General features: G+C 57.3%; 1 protein-coding gene across 10 annotated transcripts in view; it reads left to right on the forward strand.

Annotated features, from left to right (window-relative positions):
* ARID3A (AT-rich interaction domain 3A) overlaps window positions 1–27,233 on the forward strand; it is a 35,444-nt gene extending 8,211 nt beyond the window's left edge. For 9 of the 10 annotated variants that reach the window (XM_005209277.5, XM_005209271.5, XM_005209276.5 and 6 more), the window contains 6 exons: window positions 15,890–15,962; window positions 18,903–19,086; window positions 19,381–19,628; window positions 21,490–21,771; window positions 23,308–23,406; window positions 23,827–27,233. In XM_005209277.5, coding sequence (XP_005209334.2) covers window positions 15,890–15,962; window positions 18,903–19,086; window positions 19,381–19,628; window positions 21,490–21,771; window positions 23,308–23,406; window positions 23,827–24,011 — 1,071 coding nt within the window. In that variant the 3' untranslated portion in view covers window positions 24,012–27,233. The remainder of the gene's footprint in view (window positions 1–15,889; window positions 15,963–18,902; window positions 19,087–19,380; window positions 19,629–21,489; window positions 21,772–23,307; window positions 23,407–23,826) is intronic. The other variant, NM_001205695.1, reaches the window with a different exon arrangement.

Raw genomic sequence — 27,233 nt, forward strand, 5'->3', positions numbered from 1 at the left:
TCGCATCCTAGCGACATCCCAGTGGCTTCCTGTCACCAGCAGGGCTGTGCAGGGCTCTCAAGAAAGTGCTATCGTGGGGTTGTCAAGCAAACAGACTCAATCGCGGGTCTTCAGCCACTTAAGGACTTGAATCATTAGTTTCAGTGACTCTGTAGATAAATGCTGGGATTTTTGCTCATGGTTTTATTGATATGAAATTTATGTAGCATGTGATTCAGCCATGGAAAGTGCAATTCAGTGGCTTTTCATGCATTCACGGGGTGTGCAGCCATCACCACCTTCAATTTTAGAACACTTTGTCACTTCAAAAATAAAGCTTTTAACATGTGCCCTTTCACTATTAGCCCACTCCTTCCCCTAGCTCCTGACAGCCAGTCTCTAGATCGGCCTTTTCTGGACGTTTGCCATCAGTGGAATCATGCCCTGTGGGTCCTTCTGTGTTTGCTTCATTCACTGAGCATCCTGTTCTCAGTGTGTGTCGGTGCTTCTCTCCTTTTCTTGGCTGAGTAATGCTCCATTATGCACATGCCATGCTTTTGTGCGTGTGTCTGTACACACACACACACACACACACACACACACACGCACACACACACACGCGCGCGCGCGCGCACACACACACACACACACACACACACACACACACTGCATTTTACTTACCCAGTCATCCCCTGATGGACACTGGGGTTGTCTCTCCCTTTGGCTGCTGTGAATGTGTGTGCACGAGTTTGTGTGTGAATGTGTGCTTTCGGTTCTCACGGGCATGTACCTGGGAGAGGAGGTGCCGCGTCATATGATAACTCTGTGTTTAGTCTTCTGAGGAGCTGCTCTTGTTCACGGTGGCTGCTCCATTTTGCATCCAAGCCAAGGGTTCCAGTTTCTCCACGTCCTCGCCGACACTTGTGGTTATGACTCTGATTCCAGCTGTCCCTCCAGGGGTGGTGTGCTATCTCCCTGTGGTTTCAGTTTGCATTAAATGTTGGGATCTTTTCCCCCCTGCTTCCCAAGGTCATGCCTGCTCACCATCACTAGTAAATAAGCTCAGAGGTGTAGAAATGATGGTTCCAGGCGGTGTTTGTCACCTAACTATGCACAGGCGGCAGGCTGAGCGTCTTGCGAGTGTCTTGTGTATACTCACTTGGTGCTGGTGGGGGGCGCTGCGTTTGCACCATTGTGCAGGTAGGGAAACTGAGGCATAGACCAATGAAGCCATTTGCCCACGGTCACACGGGGGATTTGTCAGACTGGGACTTGACCACAGGGTGTACCAGAGGAGTGGACGGATGGGAAGGGGCAGGGGGCGAGCCCCACTGGTAAGGGTTTGGAGGGAACCTGGGTGGCTCTGAGCCTCCGTCTCCTCGTCTGAAACGAAGGTGGTCAGTCAGGGCCCCCCAGCAGGGTGTCAGAACCCAGGGTCTGGACACAAAGGCCCCCAGACAGGAAAGCCACCATCAGCCTCAGGTCCCCGACCCTGAGAGGCTGCCGCGTCCTTGCTGTGGACCCTGCCTGTCCCTCCTTCCCCTCCCTGCCCCGGGCCTCCTGGGGCCCCTTGAATTCCCATGGGTGTCCTTCTCCACACAAGCTTCTGTGGCCCCGGAAATGGGTTCAGACAACTTAGGGTGCAGCCATGGGCCCCAGATGCTCCTGCAGCAAGGGGCTGTGGTCACATTTTTTTTTTCTGGGTTTTACAGTTCACTTTTTTTTTTTTTAATTATAGAAAATATACACACATATATTTTTAAAGTCCTTTTTTTGATTTCAGAAGTGACACTTGATACCATTCTTGTAGGAAAAAAAGGAAGGATTCCAGTGAGGTCTGAGCCTGCCAGCCTCCTCCCCAACCTTCCTGGTGTCAGCCACACCGTCTTTCCAGGCCTTTCTCTGTCCACTTACACAGAAGTGGGACGGGCAGGGTATTAAAGTGTGATGGGCAGAATATTGATGTGTGGTCTTTTGGGGGTTGCTGGGGTCTGCCATTCACTGAGCTGGACATACTGCTTTTCTCGTTTTTTCGCATCATTTTCACTCTTTATTTTATCAGTGTTTTGAGTAGCCTGGTTCTTTTAGCTGCTTCAGTTTCCCTTGTGGGGCCGATACCAACACATTGGTCTTTTTTCCTATTTCCCAGTTGTAAACAACACTGCAGTAAACATCTCTTGGGGTTTTGTAGGGTGGGGGTGGGGAGCTGAAATTGCTGGGGCTGCAGGAGGATATGGCAGATACTTTCTTCACCTGGAAGGCCAGAGATGGACACAGGGACTCCAGCTGTGCAGTCCGGGCTGGGCTAGAGGGAAGGCTGCCCAGAGGAATGGGCTTTGGAACTGGGGTTTTGTAGGATGTGTAAGAGTCAGCCAGATGGCCAGAGAATGGTTAGGGTCTGTATCTTGGAACCATGTGGCTGGACCATGAAGTGGGAGGGGTAGAGGTGGGCAGAACAATAGGGCAAGCCAAGGTGGGCTCAGAGGGGGCCTTTGCAGGATTTAGCAGTGCTAGGGGAGGGAGAGAGACACTGGGAGAACCCTGCTGGGATCCATGGCCGGGCACCACAGCTAGGCCTGTGGGGCCAGGGAAGAGGGTGAGAAGTTTTGGGTGGAGAAGTGTATTCTGGGCACAGGCTGGAGGTCAGGCACTGGTTTCTGGGCCCAGTGACGTTTGGCCAGCATGCCGGGGGTGGAACAGGCCAGGGGCCAGGCCCGTGGGTCCTGTGGGCCAGCTTCGGCGCCAGGCATCTTCCTGGGGAGCCAGGGCCCTGGGCCCTCTACTGGGGGTGGGACCAGTGCTGTGAAGCCCCCCAGGAGCCCAGCCTTGCCGTCCTGGAGCAGCACCTGCCTCATCAAAGCCACTGTGGCTGCTGGCACAGAGCCAGCTGGGCCATGGCGGATGCAGGGAGGGTGCCCGCCTGACAGTCCTGGCACCGTGCCCCCACCCGTGCCAGCCTTGGGAACCACACTGACTCAGCCGGAAGAGCCTTATCTGGCCCCGGCGCCGCCGCCTGGCTGCCCGGTCACCGCTGTGGGGTCACCGCCACTGTGGCCTGGCCCCACGCCCACCACTGCTCCCCACCCTGGTCGCCGCTGCCAAGTGCCTGGCCCCTCCCCACGCTTTCTAATAACACACGCGGCTGTGGAGGGCGTGGTGGCCAACGGGCATGGGGAGCACATGGAGTCCAGCCGCTGACGTGGGCACGTGTGTGCACGTGAGGAAGGGCTGGCTACGTGGAGTCCCTGCTCAAGGGGCCCCATGTGCGTCAGAGTCTGTTTGTGGAGCTGGGTCTCTGGGGGCCTTGTGAGACCCCGTGGTGTCTGTGACCATGCGTGTGCCAGTGTGGCTCTCCCATGTGTTCATTTGAATGATCTGGGGCCATATGGACCCACCTACGGCATCTTTTATGTGTATCTGTCATCTTAGATGCCTACTGGTGGGTCTCTGCACCTGGAGTGTTTGTGTACATCTCCATGTGCCCGGACGTGACATGGACCCAAGCCATGTGGATGTCCTGCCAGTGTGTCTTGGGGTCTGGACACACTTGAGGGTGGCCAAGCTTGTGTATCCGAGTCATCAACCCTAGTGCCGTGCATGTTGGGGTGACCCTCTCCCATGGTGACCCTCTCCTCTGCACGTGGCTGTGTACCTGGGGGTCTGCAAGAACACACGTTCATGCCCCCTACCGCCCCCCCAGCCCCTTGTCTCAGCAATCTTAAGGGTGTAGTGGGGCCCATTAACCGTTAGCCAGAAAGTCAAGCTGCCCCAGTCACTGGCTCGGATCAGTGGCCTGGACACAGGTCAGCGTCCCGTGCTGCCTTGCTGACGCAGCCCCAGGAGCTGCGAGGTGTGACGAGGGCCTCTGGGCTGCAGGGGCTCTCATCGTGTGTCCCATCCTCCTCCCCTCACATGCTGTGTGATTGTGGGTTGGGGTACACCCTCTCTGATGCAGAGGTGCAGTCGGGGGATGCCAGGCATGGCTCCCCTGCTCTGTGCCTTGGTTTCCCCATCTGACAGAGCCTTTTCAGCCCCCCCATCCTTCTGACTCTGAGCCTTCACCCTCCACCGTGACTTAGGGGTGTCCCAGGCCCTGTGGAAGACCCCGTCTACTGATGGCTGCCCACTGCTGGGTCCTGCTCCAGGCAGGGTCTGGGGCAGCTGGGGGTGCAGGCCATGGGTGGGCACGCGTTGGGGCGGGGCCGGACCGCCCTCCTCTACTCGCCCGGCTGCGCTCGGCCAGAGGACAATTGGGGGTCATGGGGTTAAACACTAGCCAATCTGCCTGTGGAGGCCCCAGCGCGGGACTCAGCCTTGCCCCTCGGTCAGGGCTGGCGGGTGTCTCACGGGGCCAAGGGGTAGGGGCAGGGGCAGGGAGGGCATAGAGTCAGCACCGCCTGCCCCCAGCAGGCTTGTGGCCCTTGGGGACACCTGCCTTCCAGACGACAAACCAGGGACAGATAAAACCCCATGTTCCAGAGAGAAATCTATTGGGGGCTGAATGGTGTCCCCAGAGTGACGGGACCTTGTTTGGAAATCCAGTCTCTGTAGATGCAGTTAAGATGAGGCCACAGTGGAGGAGGGCAGCCGGGGTCCTTATAGAAAGGCAAGGGACACACAGAGGCAGAGAATAGCCATGTCAGGGTGGAGGGGGAGATGAGTGATATGGCCACAAGGCCAGGGCCCCCAGAAACTGGAAGAGACAGGGAGGACCCTCCCCTGGAGCCTCTGGGAGCATGGCCCTGTCCACACCTTGATTCCCAACATCTGGGCTCCAGAATCGTGGAAAAACAAACCCCTGTTCCAAGCCCCCCGGCCTGTTGCCACTGCAGGAAATGAACACAAAGTCCAGTGAGGGGTTTGGGTCCCTGACTCTTGGGGCTCAGCAGTGCCAGGCAGATGCACAGGGGGCCGGTCTGCCATGGAGCCTCCTCCAGACCCTGACTGAGTGGTCCATGGCATCGTGGATTGCTGTGGGCAGAGAGGCCAGGCTGCACACCCACGTGCGTATGTGCACGTGTGTGTGTGTGTGTGTGTGTGTGGCACTGGGGGTGTGCCTGAGAACAAAGCGTACAGAAGTGCCGCCCACGTGGCTGCGTGGCAGTGGGGGCTCCGGGCCCAGTGGGCCTGGTGGGTGTGGCAGCCGAGGGCGGGGCGTCTGGGCCCAGTATCTGCGAGCCCGCCGCCGGGCAAGGGTGTGTCTGTGTGTGTCTGTGTCTGGCTGGACGGGTGTGTCCATGTGTGCCTGGGAACCACAGTGGGGTGGCGGGACCTGTCCTGCGGGGGGTGTCCATTGGGAGGGCCCACATGTGGGGGTGACAGCACACGTCCAAACGGGGGTGGAAAGGTCCATGTGCAGCCGTGGGGCAGACACGGGTGTCCACAGTCACGCAGGTCCAGGTGGGGGGCTGTGTGGTGTGTCTGTGTCTCTTGGGGTGGGGTGAATCCTGCTAGTGTCTGCCATGGAGCCTCCTCCAGAGGGGGTGTCTGGCATCTCTATCCAGGCTGCAGTTGCCATGGCCCTGGTGCTGTGCCACTTTCTCTTTCTCCCCCAGGAGGGGCCTCTGAGGATCCCCGTGGCCACTATAGCCTTTGCCCTGTTAGGCCATGCCCCCAACCTCACCCCCTTGCTTCCAATGTGGATCTTCTGGACTTGTGAGGTCCCCACCCAGGGAGGGGCTCCCCCAGCCCCAGGGCTGCCAACTCTGGATGGGGTGGACCACGTCCTCCTTCTGTTATTGTTGTTTAATTTTTATTTATTTTAGCTGTGCTGGGTCTTTGTTGTTGCGTGCGGGCTCCGCATTGTAGCAGCTTCTCTTGCTGCAGAGCATAGGCTCTGGGCGCACGGGCTTCAGTAGTAGTGGAGTACGGGCTTAGTTGCCCCACCAGCATATGGGATCTTCCCCAACTATGGATTGAACCAGTGTCCTTTGCATTGCAAGGCAGATTCTTAACCATTGGACCACACCGGGAAAGCCTCTTGTTCTTTATCCCCCCTCATTTAGGATGAGCCCCATAAGTTCTTCCCCAGGACTCCAGCCGGCCCTGGGTCCTCACTGAAGCCTGGAACCAATGTGAACTGTCCCCCTCCTGCTAGGCCACCATGCCTGGCACTGGGGGAGCCGGGCCTTGGCCTGGAAACCGACTGCGTCCATCAGTCTCCACGTCTCTAGTTTCTGTCTCCCCCTCATGGCTCTCTCTCTTTCCTTTCTTGTCTCTGATCTCCAACCCCAATGCCCCTCTGCCCATCCTGCCCCCATCACCATGTAATTACTCATCTGCCCTTTTCCTGGGAGCGCCTGGGGACAGTGTGCGTGGCCCCAGCTGCCACCTCTCCTGGCCTGGTGGCTGCTGCCCCACCTGGCACTCTGCCCAGCCAGCAGCCCGCCCAGCCCCTCCCTGTGCCCTCTGGCAGGTCCATGTGCCCGCTGACAGGGTGCTGGATTCTTAGACTGGAAGTGGGGCCCTAGGGCACTTCTGGGGTTATTGTGGGTGGGTTTTTTTTTTTTTTTTTTTTGGCCACTTAGTATGCTTTCCAGGATCTTACTTCCCCAACCAGGGATTGAACCGGCACCCTTGGCAGTGGTAGTGCTGAGTCCTAACCACTGAAGTCCTGGGGGTTATTCCTTTATTCCATGCCATGGCTATCTGGGGGAGCCCAGCCCAGCTGATGTAGGTGGCAGCTGGGGAGGTGGGAGGTTCCAGGAGAGTGGTCCTCCCCTGCCATCAGGGGGCAGGTTTTGGTGGCACCCTGAGTCCGCTGGCCATTGTGAGGCAGATTGTGTTCCACCCTGGGCTCAGGTCTGATGGGAGCTCCTGCAGGTGTGTTTGGCGGGAACCCCAGAACCTGAGCCCCCCCGGGGCCCCTTCCTCTTGACTCCTGAGCAGGAGGCAGGAAGCAGCCCCCTTCCTTCCGGCCCCATCTGTGGGCGCCCCGGACGGTGGGGACCCGGTCAGCAGGGCCAGGGAGGGGTGGGACCTGCCCCCACAACTCTGCTGTGCTTCCGTTGAGTGAACCTGGGTGGGGGGCAATGGGCAACATCACTCCCTGAGCAGGTGGAGCTCTACAGGCCACTGGACCACTAGGAGGGTCCCTCTCTGCCTATTGGGGGCTGCCCACAGCTCTTCTGCAGGTACACGGACGGGGCTACTTTCTTTCAGAAGTTACTCCTGCACAATGTGGGTTTTTTGTTTGTTGTTTTTTTATCTGGCTTGCCCGAGTCTTAATTGTGGCATGTGGAATCTAGTTCCTTGACCAGGGATCGAAGCTTTGGGAGCACAGGGAAGTGTCCCCCAGGGTGGAAGTTTTAATTCCCGGGTGCCAGGCTCTGGCTGCAGGGCTCAGACTCCTCAGCTGCCCTGAGCCAGCAGCTAAGCGGTAACAACACTGTTGTCCTCGGGTTGTGGGGGTCCCAGGACCCCAGAACACAAGGACCATCAGGCTCATAACTGCAGGTGGAGGGGGTGGAGAAGGAGATGCTGGATTTTTCACTTTATGACCCCAAAGCCTTTGCCTGGTGCCCCGTGCATGCCAGGTGTTCTTGGGCAGGGAGTCCCACCCCAACCCCCAGTCCCACCAGATTCTTGACGTGGCCAGAGGCGTCAAGGGGCTCTGTCCCGGGTCCCAGTCCCACTCTGTGCCTTCTCTCAGCACCGCAGTCTCCCTATCTGAGAAACGGGCTGCCACATGGACAGTGGTCTACTCAAGCCAAGCCCGTGGGCGGGGGGCTCCCAGGTGGATGGAGGCCGCCGCCCGGATTTGCATGTTGGGGCTGCTACCTTCCTAGAAGTTTCTCTCCTCTGCTCCCTGTTCTGGGCGCGTCCTCGATGCCAGGCCTGGCTGGCATCCCCAGCTGTTACACGGGGCCTGACTGTTCTCTCTGCACAGCCTGTTCCCACAATCCCCTTGTCCTCCCCCACCTGGATGCCCCAGGTGCACCCCTGCCCACTTCCCAGGTGGGAAGATTGAGGCTCCGGGGGCCCCCACTCACATGAAAGGCTGACTGGAGACCAGGGCACGTCCCCAGAACCTCGCAATCCGGAAATCCAGAAAGAAGTGCCTTTCATCGCTGACTTTGCGGTCAGGCTCTGTGACTTGTTTCTGGAACTTTTATTAATATCTGTGTCGTGGGTGGGGGTGCTGCGTCTCTGCTGAGAGGGGACACACACCAGTTGGGGGGGGCGGTGGCCAAGCAGGCAGATGTTTCTGCCCTGCCCAGAATCACTTCCCCAATTTCCTGCCGGCCGAGTGGGGCCCCTGCAGCCCTGGAGTGCTGACGGGAAATGAAAGGGCCGTGTGGCCCTGTGCCTGGGTTGGGGCGGGGCTGGCCCCAGGGGTCAGGTGCATGGGGAGGCCAACTTGTGGGAAGGGCCTGTCACCTTGTGGACACTATTAAGCCCCTGCTGTATACAGCAACAAGCCAGACTGCCCTTCCCAACCCTCCAGGGACCCTGGAGCCAGGGGCCCTGGCCACCCTTGGGTGGGATTCTGCTGCCCTTTCAGGCCAGGTCTCTCTTGGGTGCACTGTGTCCCCAGCATCCAGTATGGGCCTTCACACAGAGAAGGATGGCACTTGCCTGGCAGTCCAGTGGTTAGGACTCAGCACTTCACTGCATTGGGCCCAGGTTCAGTCCCTGGTGGGGGAACTAAGATCCTATGGACCCTGCACCCCAAATGTGCAGTGTGGGCCCCCCCACAAGAAAACCAACAAAGAAGGTGCTCAGTTATGGCTGTAAAATGGCCTGACCTGGCCCTAACCTGGAGGGCTGATATTGCTCTCCCTGGCTTCCTCCTCCTCTGCCCTCCTCCTCCTGAGCCCCTGCCACCCCCAGAAGGGCTGTGGGCACCACACCAACTTCTGCTTACTGCCCACCCGGCCAGGTACCGCCACCTGCCACGATGGGTAAACTGAGGCAGACAGGGAGGGTTCCAGACTCCAGGTCCTTCCACCCCACCCCACCTCCTCCCACAGCTCGGCCATGGTCCTGGCTTCATCCATCTGACCCTGCCCCTCGGAGTCTCTGGGGAGAAGGGGCAGAAGCGCACCCCCTGGGCAGATGCTACGGACGGTTATAGGGCCCAGTGGCTCAGCAACTGGTGGGGGCAGCACCATAGCCAGACCGATACTGGTCACCAGTGCGCATGGAGCCCCGCCCCCCCGCCTTACTTTCACGGGTGCAGAGTGGACGTGAAGGGCGGGGCTGTGGGGATGCGATGCGGCCCCGCCCCCAGCCCTGCGCCCAGCCTGTGTGTGGGCGGTTCTATGAATGGGTCCGCGGTTGAGTGGTCCCCAGGGACCCGGCCCAGGCCTGGGCCCACCTGGCAACGGCTGCCCGTGCTGAGTCATCCCCGGCCCAGGCCTCCCAGCCGGATAGATAATGTGAGGAGGGGCTTTATCTGCCCGGGGCGGGGTCCCCCGGGGGACAAAGGGTTGAGCTGTGATGGAGAACACCTAGGTGGGTAGGAATGTAAGTTCTTCTTTAGCACCTGCTGTATACCAAGCCCACCCCCTGTTACCTGTTATGCCCTGGGGGCTGTCGTCTGGGTGGGAATGAAGAAGGGAAAGAAACCATCCCCCAAATAAGTGCAGAGTCACGTGACCCGTGACAGATGCTGGGGGTGGAAGGGCAGGGAGTCTTACTCAGGGTGTTGCCCTGGCTTGGGAGTCAGAGCAGGAGCCAAAGAGGGTTTTAAGGGTGGAGGAGGGGGACCCAGGTGGGGGCACCAGCAATGCAGAGGCCCCAGACAGGACCAGGATGGGGACAGTGAGGGGCCAGTACTGGGGAGGCGCCAGGTGCCGGCATCCAGGGGGTCAGCCCCACCCACCCCGCCTGGCAGGTAGGAGATCTGGCTTCTCCTGACAGAGGCAGGGAGCCAAGGGCAGCCTTGGAGCAGGGCAGACACAGCCTGATCTTGGTGTAGAGATTGAAAGCTCCCTGGACCCTCCACTCTGAGAAGCTGCAGGGAAGTGTCATCTTGGTTGCTCTGAGGGGGGACGTTGAAGGATTAAAAGCCAGCTCTGGGGCCTTCTCTGCTCTTTCACTGCAGTTTCACTTTGTTTACTGGTGGTATGATGAATCTGTTTTTGTCCAAAACCCAAAGGATATAGAAATAGGTGAGATTTGTAATAATAGCCAAAAAAGGGAAGAGTCAAATGTCCATCAGTGGTGAATGGATGGACGCATGTGTCCCTCCACACACCTGGAATATTACTCAGCCACGAAAAGGAGAGAAGCCCTGACACTCACTATCACATGGACAGATCCTGAGAACACAATACTCAGTGAGAAGCAGACACAGAAGGACACACAGGGTATGATTCCGCTGATGAGAAACATCCGGAACTGGCAGATCCACAGACACAAGGAGTGGGCTCCTGGTTGTCAGGGGATGGGGGGGAGGGGCTCTGGGAGGACAGGGTATGTTTGGGGGGAATGGAAGGTTCTGGAACGAACAGAGGTGGTGGTTGTCAAACACTGTGCGCAGAAGGCCCTTGAATCATTCACTGTAAAACAGCTAATTCTATGGTACGTGACTTTCACCTCCATAAATATTTTCTTTAACAATCCAGGATAAAGTAGGCGAGATTAAGGTGGCGCCCAGCCCTGCCTGTTGCCTGGCTCCTCCTCCATCCCTCATCCCTTCCCTAACCCTCTCCCGAGTCCTGTGCTCCCCATGGGGGTGGGGGGGTCAGGGGGGTGGGGTGGGGGTTCTGTTCCTCCCCCCACCCCCACCCCATTGCAGCCTGGAGGAAGCATCCTTCTCTGGTTCCCAGGAGCTGTGGTTGGACACAAGTGTGAAAACAGGCCTTTTTACACCTGCCCCCAGCTGTGGGCTCTCCGAGCTGCATCAGTGTCTGCTGGGGACAGGGTTGTCCTGCTCAGGGCCTGGGGGAGTCTCCGCGATCCCGAATCCTTCCAGTTTCTCCTGATTTGAGTCCCTGTGTCTGCTGTCCAAGGACACAGCCTCACTCCCAGAGTCCCCCTGCCGCCCAGTGGCCTCTTCCATCCAAGACAGGGCCCCTCGGACTTTGGAGCCGCCTGGGTGGCAGGAGGGGGCCGAGCAGACACTGTTGAGGGGGCAAAGGTCCTCTCAGGGGCCCCAGGCGGGCGGTCTCTTTATAGCTAGGGCCCCCTCAGCCTTGGGCCTGACGCAGTCCTCTCCCTCAGCCCCGTGAGGACTGGGGACGTGATGTCTGGGAGGGGTCTCCCGAGTGTGGGCGGTCCTGGGGGCCCCTCCCCCCTGCATCGGGCCCCCCTGTAGATTGATAGAGGCCTGTCCTCCTTTTCCAGGCTGGCAGGTGGTGTCTCAGTGTGCGTGGTGCCCTGGCTCCTGAGGTGTCTGCTATCCCCACAGGGCAGCTTCCAGTGAGGGACCCTCTCACCCCAACCCCCACTCCCACCCCAATCCCCACTCCCACCCCCAGCTGCAGCCAGGGCTTCTGGAGGCCTGGTCAGCAGCCGGGTGGTGGTGGTGGAAATGCTCACCATTCGCCACAAACAAGAATTTCCTGTTTGCCCCTTGAGCAGTTGGGGGAGGGGGAGGTTATCTCACTTTTTCCTCCGCAGCCCCTCCCCCACCCACTACCTGAGCCTGGAGCCCCGAGCCTGCCTGGCTTTATCTGCTTCCTCCTGGACACTGGCTCCTCCACCCTCCATGGGGCGGGGGTGGGGGATGGGGTGGGGGGGTGGAGTGGGATGGGAGGGATCCCTCCAAAGATCCCTGCTCCGTACCCCCTCCACCCTTCTCCCACACCTGTGCTGGACCCCGAGCAAGGCAGGTGTCAGGCCCTCACGCTCATCCATCCCACCTCCCCAGGGTGGTCAGGTGTCCACTGAGAAAGCCATATGAGGCACCAGGCTGGCTTGTGTCTTTGCCTGAAAGGAAACTGAGGCTGAGGCTGGGGTCAGAGGATGAGGAGGGGCCAGGAAACTGCTCTCCAGGGGAGGGAGCACAGGTGGAAAGGCCCTGAGGTGGGCTCTATGCCTTTTGCTCCGAAACCATGATGTGGTCTAAAGGGGCTAAGCAGAGGGAGGTAAGGGTCAGCAGTGACCACAGGGGAAGTATAGTTCTCACTGGGGTGATGGGGAGATGGGAGACTGCAGGGCAGGGGAGGTGGGGACTGGGCTCTTTCTGGTCTGTGCCTCAGTTTCCCTTCTGTGAAGTGGGTGGTGCTGGGTAGGAGGAAGATGGACCACGGGCAGCCAAGCCTTGGTAACTAGATGACAGACAAGTTCCACCAATGGGTGGGGGCCCCGCCACAGCCCAGACAGGTGGAGGGACCACCTGGCCATGTCCCAGTGACCCCGCCTGGCAGGTAGAAAATGGGAAGGGAGGTGTGCACTTGGGAGCATTTTTGGGGACCCCCAGCCCAGGCCCACACATCCACACCCACATCCTCAGGCTCCTGTGCCCCCTTCACAGGTGGGGCTTGGGGAGGGCAGAATCTGAATCCAGCGGGGCAGACCCTAGGAACCCCCAAGATGCTTGTCTGCCCAATCCTGGGCCGCAGGTGCCCCAGAACATGGGTCGTGTCCAGACGTGTCTGGGATTTGGGAAAGAATGGGGGGATCCTGTCCCCAGGTTGTGGTGAGAAATCAAAGTCCACTTTAATGAGCACTTTTGAAGCAGCTGCTGTGTGCCCAATTCTAGACACTGGGAAAACCCCCGACACTCTCCCAGGGAGGACAGTGTGAGTCCATGTGGCTCAGTTGTGCAGGGGACAGGGCGGGGTGGGGTGGGGTACACAAGAGAGTTGCCCACAGTTGGCGGACCTGGTCCCAGTGAGAGCGCAGCTGAGGGGTGACCTCAGCACAGAGACCTGGGTGACAGGGAAGCCTGGGGGGCAGAGAGCTCAGCCAGGGCCAGGCCAACATTCCAGGCCAGAGGAGCTGCCAGGTCAAAGGCCGGAGGTGGGACCACAGCCTCTGGCGGGCTTGAGAAGCTGCAGGAAGGCCGGTGAGAGGTCAGTGGGGAGGGCCCTGGCAGGTCCTCCAGGACCACGTGGCCGCAGGGAGGTGGGGTGCCCTCAGCCGGAGGAGGCCCCGTGATCACAGCACCTGTGGCCCCAGCGCTCAGCTTTGGGGAGGGAAGAGCCAGGCAGTTTATCTTCCACCTCAGCCCCAGGGGGGTTTCCTGAGATTCTGCCCAACCTCCAGCCTGGGTTTGCAGCTCTAGGCATGACAGCACCTCCTGGGCCGGAAAGGAGCAGGGTTTCAGCCAGAGGACCCAGGTGGGCCGGAGGCCTGGGCGTGGCCAGGGAGGTGTCCTGGCCTAGCTATATGGCTTGAAAGCCTTGTGAGACCAGGTAGCTGGGCCCAGCAGCTCATGGTAGCGGGGGAGGGGGCGGACACCGTCCACAGCTCCCCCTTGGCTGGGGTTTGGTGGGCTGCCCTGGCCAGCTGACCAGGGCAGGACACACCCCACAGGGGTGTGGAACTTGGGGCAAGAGCCCCATAAAGCTGGGAGGCCTTTACTGTCCGTCTTCGTTGTCGGCTGCCCACAGCAACGGCCATTAAAGCTGCCTCCTCTGCCTGCTGCCTGGGGACGTGTCCACCCCCTTTATGACCTCACATAATGCCCCAGCCCGTGGGGGTCTGGCCATGCCACCACCTCTGCTCACTGTCTGGCCTGGGGGTTAGTGAGTGGACCCCCTCTAAGCTGGGCCGCCTGTGCAGGCAGCTGGTCTCTGCCCTGAAACTCTGTTTGCCCACTTGGAATACGGGCATCCTGATGGTGCCGGGAGCGCTGGGTGAAGCTGTTGTACTTATCAACCACTGTCCCTGAAAGATGGGGAAACTGAGGCAGGAGGGGTGCTCTGATCTCTTGTGGGGGCTAGGCCCGGAAAGGAAGGGGTTCATGCAGGGTGGGTCCCCCTCCACTGGGGTTGGGATCTTACAGGAGGAAGTGTTGCCCCTTGTCAATACGGGCTTGAGGTTGGGTGAACCCCACGTGAGCTTCCTGGAGCAGGTATGACAACTGACTGGACGGGACAACTGACCACACACCGGATGGCTTAGATCTACAGAGATCTTCTCGGTTCTGGAGGACTAGTGGACAGGGTCAGGCCATGGCAGGGCCCTGCTCCCTCCAGAGGCTCCAGAGGCGAGTCCTCCCACCTCTTCCACCTCCTGGGTCTCTGGGCGTCCCTTGGCCTGTGTCTGCATCAGCCCAGTCTCTGCCTCATCTCCCCATGTATCTGCCTGTCTTCCTCTCATGAGGACCCCAGTCGTCCTACTGTGAAAACCTATCATGATTAATGACATCGGCAGAGACCCCGTTTCTGCACAAGGTCCAGTCCTGAGGTTCTGGGTGGATGGAAATTTGAAGATGAACCCCCACAAGTCTCTTTGGTCTTCTCTGCCCAGCCTGGCCCATGTTGCGGCTGAGCAATCGGTTTACTTAACGAGCATCTGTCAAGCAACTGCTATGTGCTAGGCCCCATTTTAGACACTAGAAACAAAACAGACAAACTCCCTGGGCAGACAGACCAGGGTGTGAATCATGGGCTCTGAGGAAGGGGTGAGGGGCCCACACAGTGCTGGGGGCTGTGTGGGCTGGAGTCAGGGGTGGGGCGGGGACAGCGGAGGGGCCCGGATGGGTGCACGCCTCTGGCCACCATAAATCAGTGCAGGAATGCAGCTGGCTGGCCTGGCCGGGCAGGGTGGAGACAAAGGCCGGGCCTCGACCACCCAGGGCTGGACTCCTAGCTCTCCCAGCCTGTTCCCTGCAGTCCCCACATTGTCTCCACTGCACAGACCGGGAAACTGAGGCCCAGAGAAGGGTCAGATGGCTAAGGGTAGCCTCCCCGAGGACCCTGCCTTCCCAGGCCCAGGGATGTCTCCTCCCACAGGAGCTGGGCCTTAGCCTGTTCTTAGGCCTTGATGACAGATTATCCCAGCTGGAGCTAATTGGTGGTTTCAAGGCCCCCCGCCACAGTCCTGCTGGCCCTGTGTCCTGGAAGACATGGGGGCACATTCCCTGGAGCTTAATTTGAAGCCTGCTATTTGCACTGGCCCTCCTGGGCAACCCCCCATCCCCCCTCCAAGCTTTGCTCTCTAATTACCTCTACTGGCTTCCCCTGCCCACCAGCACCTGGGAGCTGACAGTTGAGGCTAGGACACCCTGCTCTGCAAATACTGCAGACCTCCATAACTGGTGGACCCAGGCAAGGGATATGTAAGACAGAGCTCCTGAGAGTCCTGACTCTGTCCCAGGCCTGCCTCTCTGCCCTGCAGGAGCATACACACATGGCTTGGTGGACAGTGCCAGACATCCACCGCCCTCATGGTAGCGATGGTCTGGGTGAGACAAATTGTGTCCCCCAAAATTGTATGTTCAAGACTCAGCTTGAGCACATACCTGTGATCAGAACATGACGTGGGAGTCAGGTATCTGCAGGTGTGAGCAGTTAAGGATGGAGATGTGGTGGCCCTTGGCCAGTGAGTGGGTGCCCCATGGGAAGAGGGGACTTTGGACAAATCCCCAGGGAGAAGCCACGGCAAGACAGAGGCAGAGACCAGGGTGGTGCAGCTATAGGCCTGGGGCACTTGGGCCCCTGCAAGCTGGGAGAGATGGGAAGAATCCCCCTTAGAGCCATACCTGGACTCCAGATGGCTGGTCTCAGAACCAGACAGGAATAAATCAATCTCTGTGGTTTAAGCTGAGCGTGTGGTCAGCTGCTACGCCACCCCAGGACAGTGTCTCATTGTCCTTGTCTGATGGCAGGGGCAGGCTCTCGCTGCCTGCTGAGCAGGACCTTGGCAGATGTTCGGACGCTGGGGGACAGGGCCAGGGCTGAGACCCCCTGCTGCCTCTCCTACTGGCAGTTCCCTTGACTAACTTTCCAAGTGATATGGACATGCTGCCAGCTCCGGCACCCGCTCACCCATCCCCTCCCTGCCTTCACAGCTCTACGAACTGGATGCAGACCCCAAGAGGAAGGAGTTCCTGGACGACTTGTTCAGTTTCATGCAGAAACGAGGTGAGGTCTGCCTGCCAGGAGGATGGGCCCTGCTGGCCATAGCCTGGGGCAGGTGTGTCAGAAAGTGAGCTCCCCATGGCTGGAGGCATCCAAGAGATGCCTGAGGAGGAGACACAGCCCTGCCATGGTGGCAAGCGTCTGAGAGAAGAGGCGCCGTCTTGCCATGGGTGTCTGACAGAGGAGGCTCAGCGCTGCAGGTCTGGTTGGGGAGGCACAGCTGTGAGAGTCTAAAGGCTATGTCCTTGGGTGGGGGGGTCTCAGGACCCCAACCCAGAAGTAACAGTGCAGGCTTCCTCCCTTGCTGCTCCCAGGATCCCCCATAGCAGGCCTGCCTCTGTGTGGGGAACAGGGTTGGATTCCCAGGATGGCAGGCGCTGGGTGGTGGGCAGAAGCTCCTGGCGGACTGGAGACCAGCCTTCCTGCTGCTGCAATTGGTGGGAGGCTTGGATCCCGACCTCTCCCTGCTCTCACCTGGGGCCTCAGTTCCTCAGTCTGTGAGATGGGCCACCTGCACCCCCTGCCGTGTGGCAGTCAGTGCCCACATGTGCTGAGTGCCAGGGCCACGGTTATTATGCAAATACAGGGTACCAGGCCCAAGCCACCTCTGCCCCCTACCCCCACCCCCGGGGTCTGGCAGATGCCAGACACAGCCTTGCAAACAGGAGATGACCAGGGACAGAGGCCAGGCCTAGGGGGGCATTCAGGGAGAGCCAGGCCCAGAGGGCCCCCAGTATCCCCCTACCCCCAGCTCAGAGCTCCAGCCAGACACACATCCTAGGAGTACCCACTGCACCGTGGGCTCATTTCCCTGATACCCCCATGCCCCCACCGTTCAGGGAAGGAAACTGAGGCCTGAGAGGCAGGAAGGGGTGGGGCCGGTGTGGGCTGCAGGGGCCAGCCAGGCAGCTTCTTTGTCCAGGGCCCCTGCCTGCCTCTCCCTGCTAGCAGCTTCTGTAAACACAGGCCCAGGCCGGAAGGGAAGGAGATGAAAGGGGAGGGGGCTGCGGCCTCCGCTTTAACCCCTCCTGTGCCAAGGGTGGAGGAGTCCAGCCCAGCCCAGTTATCTTCCAGCCCAGCTGCCCCCTATGTGGTCAGAGAGCTCCTACCCCACCCTTTATCAGCCCCATCCACACCTATCCAAGCCCCTCACTGTCCCCTCAACCATGGGGCTCCAAGCCCTTAGGCCCAAAGCCCACCCATTCTGCCCAAGACTGGGTTCCTGGTGTCCTGGAGGCACAGAGGGAATATGGTGAGCTGCTCTGGAGTGGGGTGCTGGTGAGGCCAGGTTCTCTGAGGCCCCAGCTCCTGGCCACCCGGGCTTTCAGGGTCTGTGTCCAGCCCTGCCTCCCTTACCAAGCCAGGTGCTCCTGAGGATAGGAAGCAACAAACTCCTATGCATCCCTCAGAGCCCAGCTCTAAGGCCCTGCTTTCCCACCTTCCTGTTGAACCCTCTATCTATAATTGGGCTGCAGGGCTTTGGGGCTGAGAATCTGGATATCGTGTCCTGCATCCCACAAGCCCCTTCCCTTCACTCCAGGGGGACAGTAATTCCTCCTTCCCCTGCCCCCATCACAAAGTCAAAGCCTCCAACTGGATGGTTCTCCAGAGTCTCCGGGGCTAGAAGTGGGGGAGGGGTCCTGCCTGCACCCCACCCTCCTGCTGTTTCCTTGACGACCTCTCCACCCTTCCTTATCACCCCCCTGCCCACTTCCATCAATGCCTCTCTGTGCTCACCCAGCCCTGCGTCTTCTATAAACATCCGCCTGCTGCTGAGCCAGGGCCCAGGGTCCTGGGAGAAGCCTAACTCAGAGCCTAACTCAGCATCCCGGGTGGGCCAGGTGGGTGCTGGGGGTGCCTCTGGGGCGGGGTGTGCCACTGACACCTGGTGTTGCTTGTCTCTCTCCTTCTTGAGCTGGAAAATGAAGTTGGGGGGGATCTGAGGCCCATCTTACCACCTCCCCTCCAGGCTGTTTGTTCCTTGGGGATTTGGCGACTTAGGAAGCAGCAAGGGTTGGCAGGAGGTGGTTCTGAGATGTCCTGCTGGGGCTGGGGAGAGGAAACTAGGTTCCCAGGTCCAGGGCACTGTGGTGGGGGCGGAGGGAGCAGTGGGGACAGAGGGGGCGGGAGCCAGATTCCATCTCTGCAGGGGAGGCAGGCCTGCCCTCAGGGCCACGATAGGGGCCCAGCAGCCTTCACTGTTGTTTATTGACACCTGCTGTATGTCAGCTGGGCACGAGGTGGGGTACTCCATGTGAGCAGGACAGTGTGGGGACCACAGACAGTAAACCTGTTATTTCACTGCCCAGGGGAGAAGTATAATTGGGGGCTTCTCCACTGTCAGGAAGGTGCCAGGCAGACTGACCTGAGACCTGGGGGCTCCCTTGGCTGGGAGGCACGTTTTCAGGGGCTCAGACCATCAAGGTGGGCAGAAGTGGAGAGAAGGCCTGCAGGGAGGGGCCCCTCTCTCCTGGATGGCCCACCTCTCTGCTATCTAAACTGCAAAGTAGATTAACCAGCCCTGCTTCCCCACTGCAGAGCCCTGGGGGACCTGGAGGGAGCCAGCCTCTGGGAACACAGCGGAGTTGTTTTAGTAGCTGTTGGTTGTAGAAGGAATAACAGATGCTGTGTTTCTCATGCTGGGCCCCCAGGTTGGCCCTGAAGCACCCCCTCATCCACAGATGAACAGCATGAACCCAGATCACTGATGGAAACACTGAGAGACACAGCTGCCTCGGGGCTCTTGCAAGCTGGGGTCTGACCCAGTGACCCTGCCCCCAGGGGATGCTGAGTGTCACACTGGGTGGAGCAGGGATGCTTCTTTACCCCGTATAATGCCAGGGGCAGCCCTCCAGAGGCCCAGCTGCCTTGGGTCAGCTGTGCCGGGGTACCCATTCTCACTGATGTACCAGGTGCCAAGTGACAGCACCCCCCTCTCCACAGGGACACCTGTGAACCGCATCCCCATCATGGCGAAGCAGGTGCTCGACCTGTTCATGTTGTACGTGCTGGTGACAGAGAAGGGTGGCCTGGTGGAGGTCATCAACAAGAAGCTGTGGCGGGAGATCACCAAGGGACTGAACCTGCCCACATCCATCACCAGCGCTGCCTTCACGCTGCGCACCCAGTAAGTGCCTGCTCACACCATGCAGAAAGGACCCTAGGTAGAAAGGACCACAGAGCAGGGGGTCATGGAAAGTCTCGGCCTTTCGGCCCTGCTGGTTGAATGCTCAAGAATTAGCAGGTGGTGGTCGTGGGGATGGGACGTGCTGCAGGACAGGCATCACGACAGAGGGAACAGCATAGGTGAGGACAGGGGCTCAGAGGACCCGTGGGCATCCAGGCAGGGAGGTGGGGCTTGGCTTCAAGCAGACCCCCAAGGTGTCCTGGGTGCCATCCTGCCTCTTGTCCCTGCCCACAGGTATATGAAGTACCTGTACCCCTACGAGTGTGAGAAGCGTGGCCTCAGCAACCCCAACGAGCTCCAGGCAGCCATCGACAGCAATCGGAGGGAGGGCCGGCGCCAGAGCTTTGGGGGCTCCCTCTTCGCCTACTCGCCGGGCGGGGCCCACAGCATGCTGTCCTCGCCCAAGCTGCCTGTGTCCTCCCTGGGCCTGGCCGCCAGCACCAACGGCAGCTCCATCACCCCAGCCCCCAAGATCAAGAAAGGTGAGGGCTGCGCAGGGCCTGGGGCCTGATCATGATTCTCCTTTAGCCTGGCAGTGTGACCTAGGGATGGGGATGTCTCTTTCCCTTTCTGGGTGACCAGGAAGATAGGCCCCAAAGTAGGTGTGGAAGGGGGCTACCTACCCACCAGTGGTATGCCTATGGCAGATATTACTAGTCAATTGCTGTTCCTTCCAGCCTTGGCCCATGGCAGGCAGACATCTCTAATCAATTTGTTTCCCCTAAACCTGTGCCCTTGGTGTACATCACGAATCAATAGTTGTTACCTCCAATTCTGTGCCAAGGTGGACAAGGCAAACCATGCCCAATTTTCCTATCCTTTGCTCATGGCAAACATTGCTGATTAATCACTCTTTTATTGTAGCATTGGTCCAGGCTGCTGCCCCTGGTTATCTCTAGTCCCTTGCATGTGGGAGACATTGCTAGTTGATCACTGTATTCTTTTCCCTTTGAGCTTTAGAATTCTTCTAAACACATGGTCCCAGTGTGGGTCATCAAACTGTGTAATCATCCTTGAAGCTATTGCTCAGTGCTCACTGCCCCTTTCTGAGCCTAGCTCTCGTTATGGGTAAATATGCAGGAGATTATACCTTTGTGGAGTTGTTGGGGACCTTCAGTGTGTAAAATGCCCAGCGTGCAACACCCTAGACCCCATCTGTGGCAGACATTACCAGTCGATCACGGAGCCTCTGAATCCTTCCTAACACAGAATCACCAACAGCTCATGTGGCGGCCTGGCCTCAAGCAGGCTGGTGCACCTGTCCGAGGTCCCGTTTCTCATCTGCCACACGAACTGCGACTCCCTATGTCACAGACTTGGCCCAGGTATCCAGGGTGATCTCCCAGCACCCTGAGAATTCAGGGCTGGTTAGATCTAAGGTGAAGGAGATCTCACCAGTGTCAGCTCCTCCAACCTCCATGGGCCTCTGTTTACCCCACCCCAGCCTCAGGGAGTCACAGCCATACCTGTGAATATCATTAAGCATCTGTTCTCTGCGAGCCCTGTGCTGGAGCTCAGGAGGACAGTGGGGAACAAAAGAGAGATCTGAACCCGATGGAGCTCATGAGGGAGCTGGGGAAAGATGGTTGTAATGGGTCCGAGGGGCTCTTTGGAGCCAAGAGTAGCAGAGGTGGCTGCAGAGACTCCAGGGCAGAGGGGCTGGCAAGTGCAAAAGTTGCAATGGGGTCCACCTGGAGAGGCAGCCCCCGGCCACTAGGGAGAGACTCAGGAGGAAGAATTGGGAGAAGAGAGAGTGGGTCACAGTGGGACCAGTGAGTGGGAATGATGGGGTTGTTTGTTTCAACCGCTGGAGAGGAGAATGGTCCAGAGCTGGTTCTGGGCTTGGGCTGCATGCGTTTGATTTCAGCTCAACTTCTCTTCAGCTCAATGGCCTCAGGAAAGTTATCCATCCTCTCTGAGCCTTGGCTTTCTCAGCAGTGAAGTGGAGAAGAGGGTGTCTAGGTAGAAATGGGGCTGTTGAGATGGTTCACATTAAGTGCTTTAGACAAGATGTGGCGAGCTCTTCTTGCAGTTAGTATTGTATGTGTATGTAATGTGTGCTGCTATGGTCTTTGTATAATACTACTTAATAATGCCAAGCAGTACTGTATACTATCACTAGTATTGTTACCATTATGGCAGTATCTGATGTCAGCCTGAGAGTAGAAAGGCTCTTAGCACTTGTTGTTTGTTCCAAAATCTGTCCACTTCATCCCTGGAGAGGAAATGAGCACCCCATCAGGGAAGGTATTCAAGGAGGCACCTTCCTGCCTTGTGTGGGAAGCAGGGACTAAGCTACCTCCATTCCCTTCTGGCCACCAACTCCTCTTCTCTCCTGTCCAGAGGAGGATGCAGCCATCCCTATCACAGTCCCCGGCCGCCTGCCAGTCTCCCTGGCAGGTCACCCAGTGGTGGCGGCCCAGGCAGTAGCAGCCCAGGCGGCCGTGGCAGCCCAGGCAGCTGCCCTGGAGCAACTTAGGGAGAAACTGGAGTCTGGGGAGCCTCCTGAGAAGAAGATGGCCCTGGTGGCAGAGGAACAGCAGCGGCTGATGCAGCGGGCACTTCAGCAGAACTTCCTGGCCATGACAGCACAGTTGCCTATGAGCATCCGGATCAACAGCCAAGGTACCACCCCAGCACTCAGACCCTCTGTGCTTCTTGCACAAGCACAAGAGAAGGGCCTCATAGCCAACATATGTAAAGAGTGCCTACAGGTCAACAAGAAAAAAAAGATTAACAGACCAGTACAAGGAATGGGCAGCTGGGACTCATCATGCATACTCAGTCGTATGCAACTGTACAACTCCATGGACTATAGCCTACCAGGCTTCTCTGTCCATGGGATTCTCCATGCAAGAATACTAGAGTAGTTTGCCATTTCCTCCTGCAGGGGATCTTTCCAACCCAGGGATTGAACCCACGTCTCCTGTGGCTCCTGCATTGGCAGATGGATTCTTTGCCACTGAGTCACCTGGGGAGTACAACTTATAAACTAATAGGAAAAATTGTTCAACTCCATGTCTTTGGGGCTCTGCAAGTTAACTAGGGGATACCATTTTTCATCCATCAGAGTTTGATAATATCAAATATTGTTCAGGATGTGGTAGAAATGGGCTCCCTTGGTCCTGCTGGTGGGCGTGTAAACAGGTGACAACTTGGCAGTCTTTTTTTTTTTTTTGACTGTGCCTCGGAACATGTGGGATCTTAGTTCCCTGACCAGGGATCAAACCTGTGCCTGCTGCATTGGAAGCATGGAGCATTAACCACTGGACTGCCAGGAAAGTCCCGGGAATGTCTTTTAAAGATAGAAGATGTACTTGCCCCAGGACTGGGTGATTCTGCTTGGTATCTAGAGCAGAGCTGATGCAAGGGCTCAGGGAAACTCAGGTGTCCAAGGATGTTCACTGCAGATGTTTGCATGATGTCCCTAGTGTGTCCATCAGTAGGGGAATGAATGAACCAAGGCTGGAATACTTTGGCCATTAAAAAGAATGACATGATTTGGGCTTCCCTGGTGACTCAGACAATAAAGAATCTGCAATGCAGGAGATCCAGGTTCAATCCCTGGATCGGTAAGATCTCCTGGAGAAGGGAATGGCAACCCACTCCAGTATTCTTGCCCCATGAGAATCCCCATGGACACAGGAACCTGGCGGGTTACAGTCCATAGGGTTGCAAAGAGTCGGACACAACTGAGTGACTAAGCACAAGCACATTGCTTAAGACTTGTAATCATGCTGTACACCTGAAAAACTTAACATTGTAAATCAACTATACTCCAATAAAAATTATTAGAAAAGGACTTCCCCGGCAGTCCAGTGGCTAAGACTTTCCACTTCCACTGCAGGGGGCACGAGACTTCCATCCCTGGTTGAGGAGCTAAGATCCCACCTGCTTTGCAGTGAGGCCAAAAAATTAAGAAAAAAAATTTTTTTAATTATTAGGGGAAAACAAGAGTTGTAATCATGCAAAAAAGCAAATTCAAGACAAATACATTCTTATTCAATAAGTATTTGTTGAATACCTACTGTGTGCGCTGCTGAGAGATCAGGTCTGAAGCTTTGTGAAGCTTCACATCTGGTGGGGAGGACCCACATGATACAGCTCATTGCATGGGGGCTGGTTTTCGGTGACAAAGGGTGTTTTTTCTTCTTCCCGCAGCCTCCGAGAGCCGCCAGGACTCGGCTGCGAACCTGACCAGCACCAACGGCAGCAACAGTATTAGCATGTCAGTAGAGATTAATGGAATCATGTACACAGGTAGGCTGGCCTGGCATGCACGCTCACTTTGACCATGTCTTTCCGGAGTCCTGGTTGCCCCTCCGGTGTGGCTGGCTTGAGCCCAGAGCTCTTCCCTTATGAGACTAGAGTATGAGAGATAGTCTGTGTCTTATACTTGGCCAGGTGCTCAGCAAGTACTAAGTGCTCAGCATGGTCATATCACGTGTTGTGTACTTCAAAAATAATGTGGTCAGACCCATGACTCCTATAGGCCACCAGGTGGCAATGTTGACACAGAACAGCTCTGTTGCTGTAAAGACCCCATGAGGGGAGGCTTGAGGAAGTGGTGGTGTCCTGGGGGAGAGGGACTTTGCTGGGAATCGCTCAGGAATGGCTTGCCCCTGTCATGTGACCTTTTACATTCTCCACGACTTATCTCTCCTCCTGTCCTTGCACCAGGAGTGCTGTTTGCCCAGCCGCCGGCCCCCACGCCACCCTCCGCTCCCAGCAAAGGTGGAGGCAGCAGCAGCCGGGGAGGAAACAGCGGGACCAACAGCAGCAGCAGCAGCAGTGCAGGCAGCCAGGCAGGGCCGGCAGGGATGTCTGCACCCCCCACATCTACCTCAAACAACTCATTGCCTTAACCGCTACACTCCCCACCCTGGGAACCTGCCAGAATGGGCAGGGGGTCCAGGTGGGCCAAGCAGGGGCTGGGATGGCGGAAGATACGGGTGGGGAGGGGAGGTATCCACAGAGGAGCGACAGCTTAACGCCAAAAAGAAAAGAAAAATATATATACATATATATATATATATATATATAAAGAAAATTTAATAAAACAGGGGAAAACCAAGGAACACTTGAATTACTCAGGTTTTGGACATTCAGAGATGAATTGTGAGAATATCAAAGGAAATTAGAAATGAGAGAGGCAAATGTCTACTAGGGCTCTCCTGAAGCCCTGGTGGACCCATGTGGACTGGTGTCTGGTTTCAACAGGCCAATCCTGTTTACCTCATACATCCCTGCACTGTGTTTTTTCATTTTTATCTGTTTTTTTTCTTTGCTTTTTTTTTTGTCCATTTGTCACACACTCACCACACCCAGCTCCTTGTGTTGAATGAAACCCCTGAGCCAAGATCAGTTGAATTTTTTTGTTGTTGCTTTTGGGAACTGTTGTTGTTTTTTTAAAAGAAATAGTGAAATTCAAACTCTATAGGGTTTTTAAGAGGTTTTAGGGGTTTTGTTTTGTAAATATTCTATTTTATTCTTGGGGGAGGAATCAAACCTAGGAAAAGGATATATATATATCTATATATTTGTGTTCATTCAGGGAAACTGGACTTGAAAAAGAAAAAAAAAAAAAAGGCAAAAAAACCCAAGTAATACCCTTTATTTTTCCCATGACTGATTTGGGTTCGGTTGTGCATTTCCTGTGGTGCAGTGGGCCCAGGACACTGGATGCCTGGGCTGGAGTCAGCAGAGCCGATGAACTCAGGTGCTGTGGGCTGGGCTGGGCTGGCTGGGGTGGGGGGTGCATGGCGGGGTCCTGGGGGAAGAGGGGCAGGGATGCTGAATGCTAGATGTCACCGGACTTGTGTTTCAGGCTGGGCTCCTCAGTCGGGAGCCCTGAAGTCTTAACTCAAAAGGAGAAATTGCTGGGGTGGGGGGTGCTCCCCTGCCAACCCCAGGCTCCTGTCTCAGGGATGAACACGGCCTGGGGACTGGCCTTGCCTGAGAGCACTGCTTCTGGGGATGCCATGTCTGGGGATGGGGGTGAGCCGGCCTTAGCTCAGGGTGAGGTTTCTGGGGCCATGGCACCCTGAACCCCCTCACCCCACCCCACCCCCATTCTCATCTCTTTAACTTTGTCCCTCTAAATGCTGGGAGCCCTGCAGTGACTCGAGGAACTGCAGGCCGAGGGGGCCCTGCACTCCTCCCCCTCCTCAACCCTGTTCCCTGGGTCAGAAGGCAGGCGTTGGTGGCATGCAGCTGGGGGTCAGGGGCACCTGCACATCCGTCCTCCTTAAGCCCAGGTGTGCTTTTGGGGGCCCAGTTTCCTTCCGTCCATGGGACCAGGTAGTGTTGGCTAGGGCTGTGCCTCCCTCATGCGAGGTAGCGAGGTAGCGCTTTTTCACATCCGTCTGAGGGTGGGGGTGGGCTGGGAAGAACGCAGCTGTTCCCAGGTGAGCCTGGAAACTCTAATTGGACCCTGGAGCCCAGCCTAACCAGACCGGAGGGGTGGGGCGCCACCAGCAGCCTGCTGTCTCCCAACCCAGGCGTCATCTTGTTGCCTTGGAGACCTTGGGGGTGGTCCTGAGCCCCCAGTCTCATCGGGTTTGCCTTCCTGTGGGGTGAGGTGTGTCTCTGGGAGGGAACCCATTTCTTTGGTGTATCTCAGGGTTGCTGACGCCCCCCACCTTCCCAGGAGAGGGTGGCACAGGGCTTGGGCCTTTCTTCCTGCTTCCGGAACAGTCTCCCCTCCTGTCGTCTCCCACTGCAGCGGCACAATCATTGTGGGAGGGTGATCCTTTTGTTCCCAGACACAATCTGCCCCCTCTTGTTTGCCGTTCTCTCTTCTCTCTCTGCTCTTCCCTCACCTGACCCCGAGAGAGTGTGGGGCTGCCCTCTGCCCCCTACCCGCTTCCTGCCGGCCTCATAGAGGGGGGGTGTCTGCTGCGAGTTTCGGTTTCTACCTCAGGTCTGACTCTTGATGCCAAAACCCCCGCCCAGGTGCCCACCTCCCTAGCCTCCAGTTCAGGGTCCCACGCATGTGTGCTGTTGCATCGACCTGTGTCGCGGGGACCCGGCATCAGGGGACAGAGCTTCGTGCAGGCAATGCCCCACCCCACCCTGCATCTGACTCAGGGTGTGCCTGTGGTGCTGGGCAACGCTGATGATTGTAGGGGAGGGGGCATGGGCCCAGGAGGGGGGACCCACCAGCCATGGGAATAGCAGGGGGTCCTGGGGCCAGGAGGGACTTCGTCCTCCAAGGGGCCCTGCCTCTGCCTAGGTCGCTTCAATCAGCACCCCCACACTCCCAGCCCCACCGCTACCTATTGGTGTGGGTTTCTGGGGTGCACTTAGCACCCTTTATGCAAACCCGGGGGACCGGGGTTGAGTGCTATTCATTCCTGAACAGGTGGGGCTTAGCAGCATGCCTTGGATGGGGACCCCCAAACTCAGGGTGGAGAGGGGCTCGAGGGGTACCCCTGATCTGCTGATGCTTGTGGATGGGCTGCTTCTAGAACCTTCCTTGTGACCTCCAAACTGGCCGCAGGTCTGTAGCTGTCCAGCTGGGGGGTGGGCGGGGGTGGGGGGTGGGCACGGGGTGGCGGGTTGGTTTGTAATAGTTGTGTGTTTGTACAGTCACTTTTCTCACTGTTAGCATTTTTGCCCACCACCATTTTTTTTCCCTTAATTTTGCTTCTGCATTTTTTTCTTGGCAAACACGACTTCAGCCTTTCATGCCTGACTTGTGAAATTTCAGTTTCTCTGGGGTTTGTCAGAAGGCGTGGGGAGCACGCCTGAACTCAGGTTAAAGGGAAAAAAAACTTCCAATAAAAAGACGTAAAACTACTCTCTACCTCTGGCTGGGCTCAACCTGTCGCACCTTGGCTGTGGCAGGGCAGCCTGTGACGATTTATTTCAGTTTTTGCAGGATATTCAGGTATTAAAAGGAAGGGGGAAAAAGACAAAAAAAAAAAGTGTGATTTTGAAATTTAAACGAACACTGAAAGTTTACATTTTATAACATTATTATGCAGATTGTATTTAAACTTCAGAAATATTTAAGACAATTGTAACCCTGTAAAGCTGATGAAATATTAAAACAAGACAAAACACTTCTGACTTTTAACAGAAAA

The sequence above is a fragment of the Bos taurus genome, chromosome 7 (assembly GCF_002263795.3).
Source record: "Bos taurus isolate L1 Dominette 01449 registration number 42190680 breed Hereford chromosome 7, ARS-UCD2.0, whole genome shotgun sequence".
NCBI lineage: Eukaryota > Metazoa > Chordata > Mammalia > Artiodactyla > Bovidae > Bos > Bos taurus.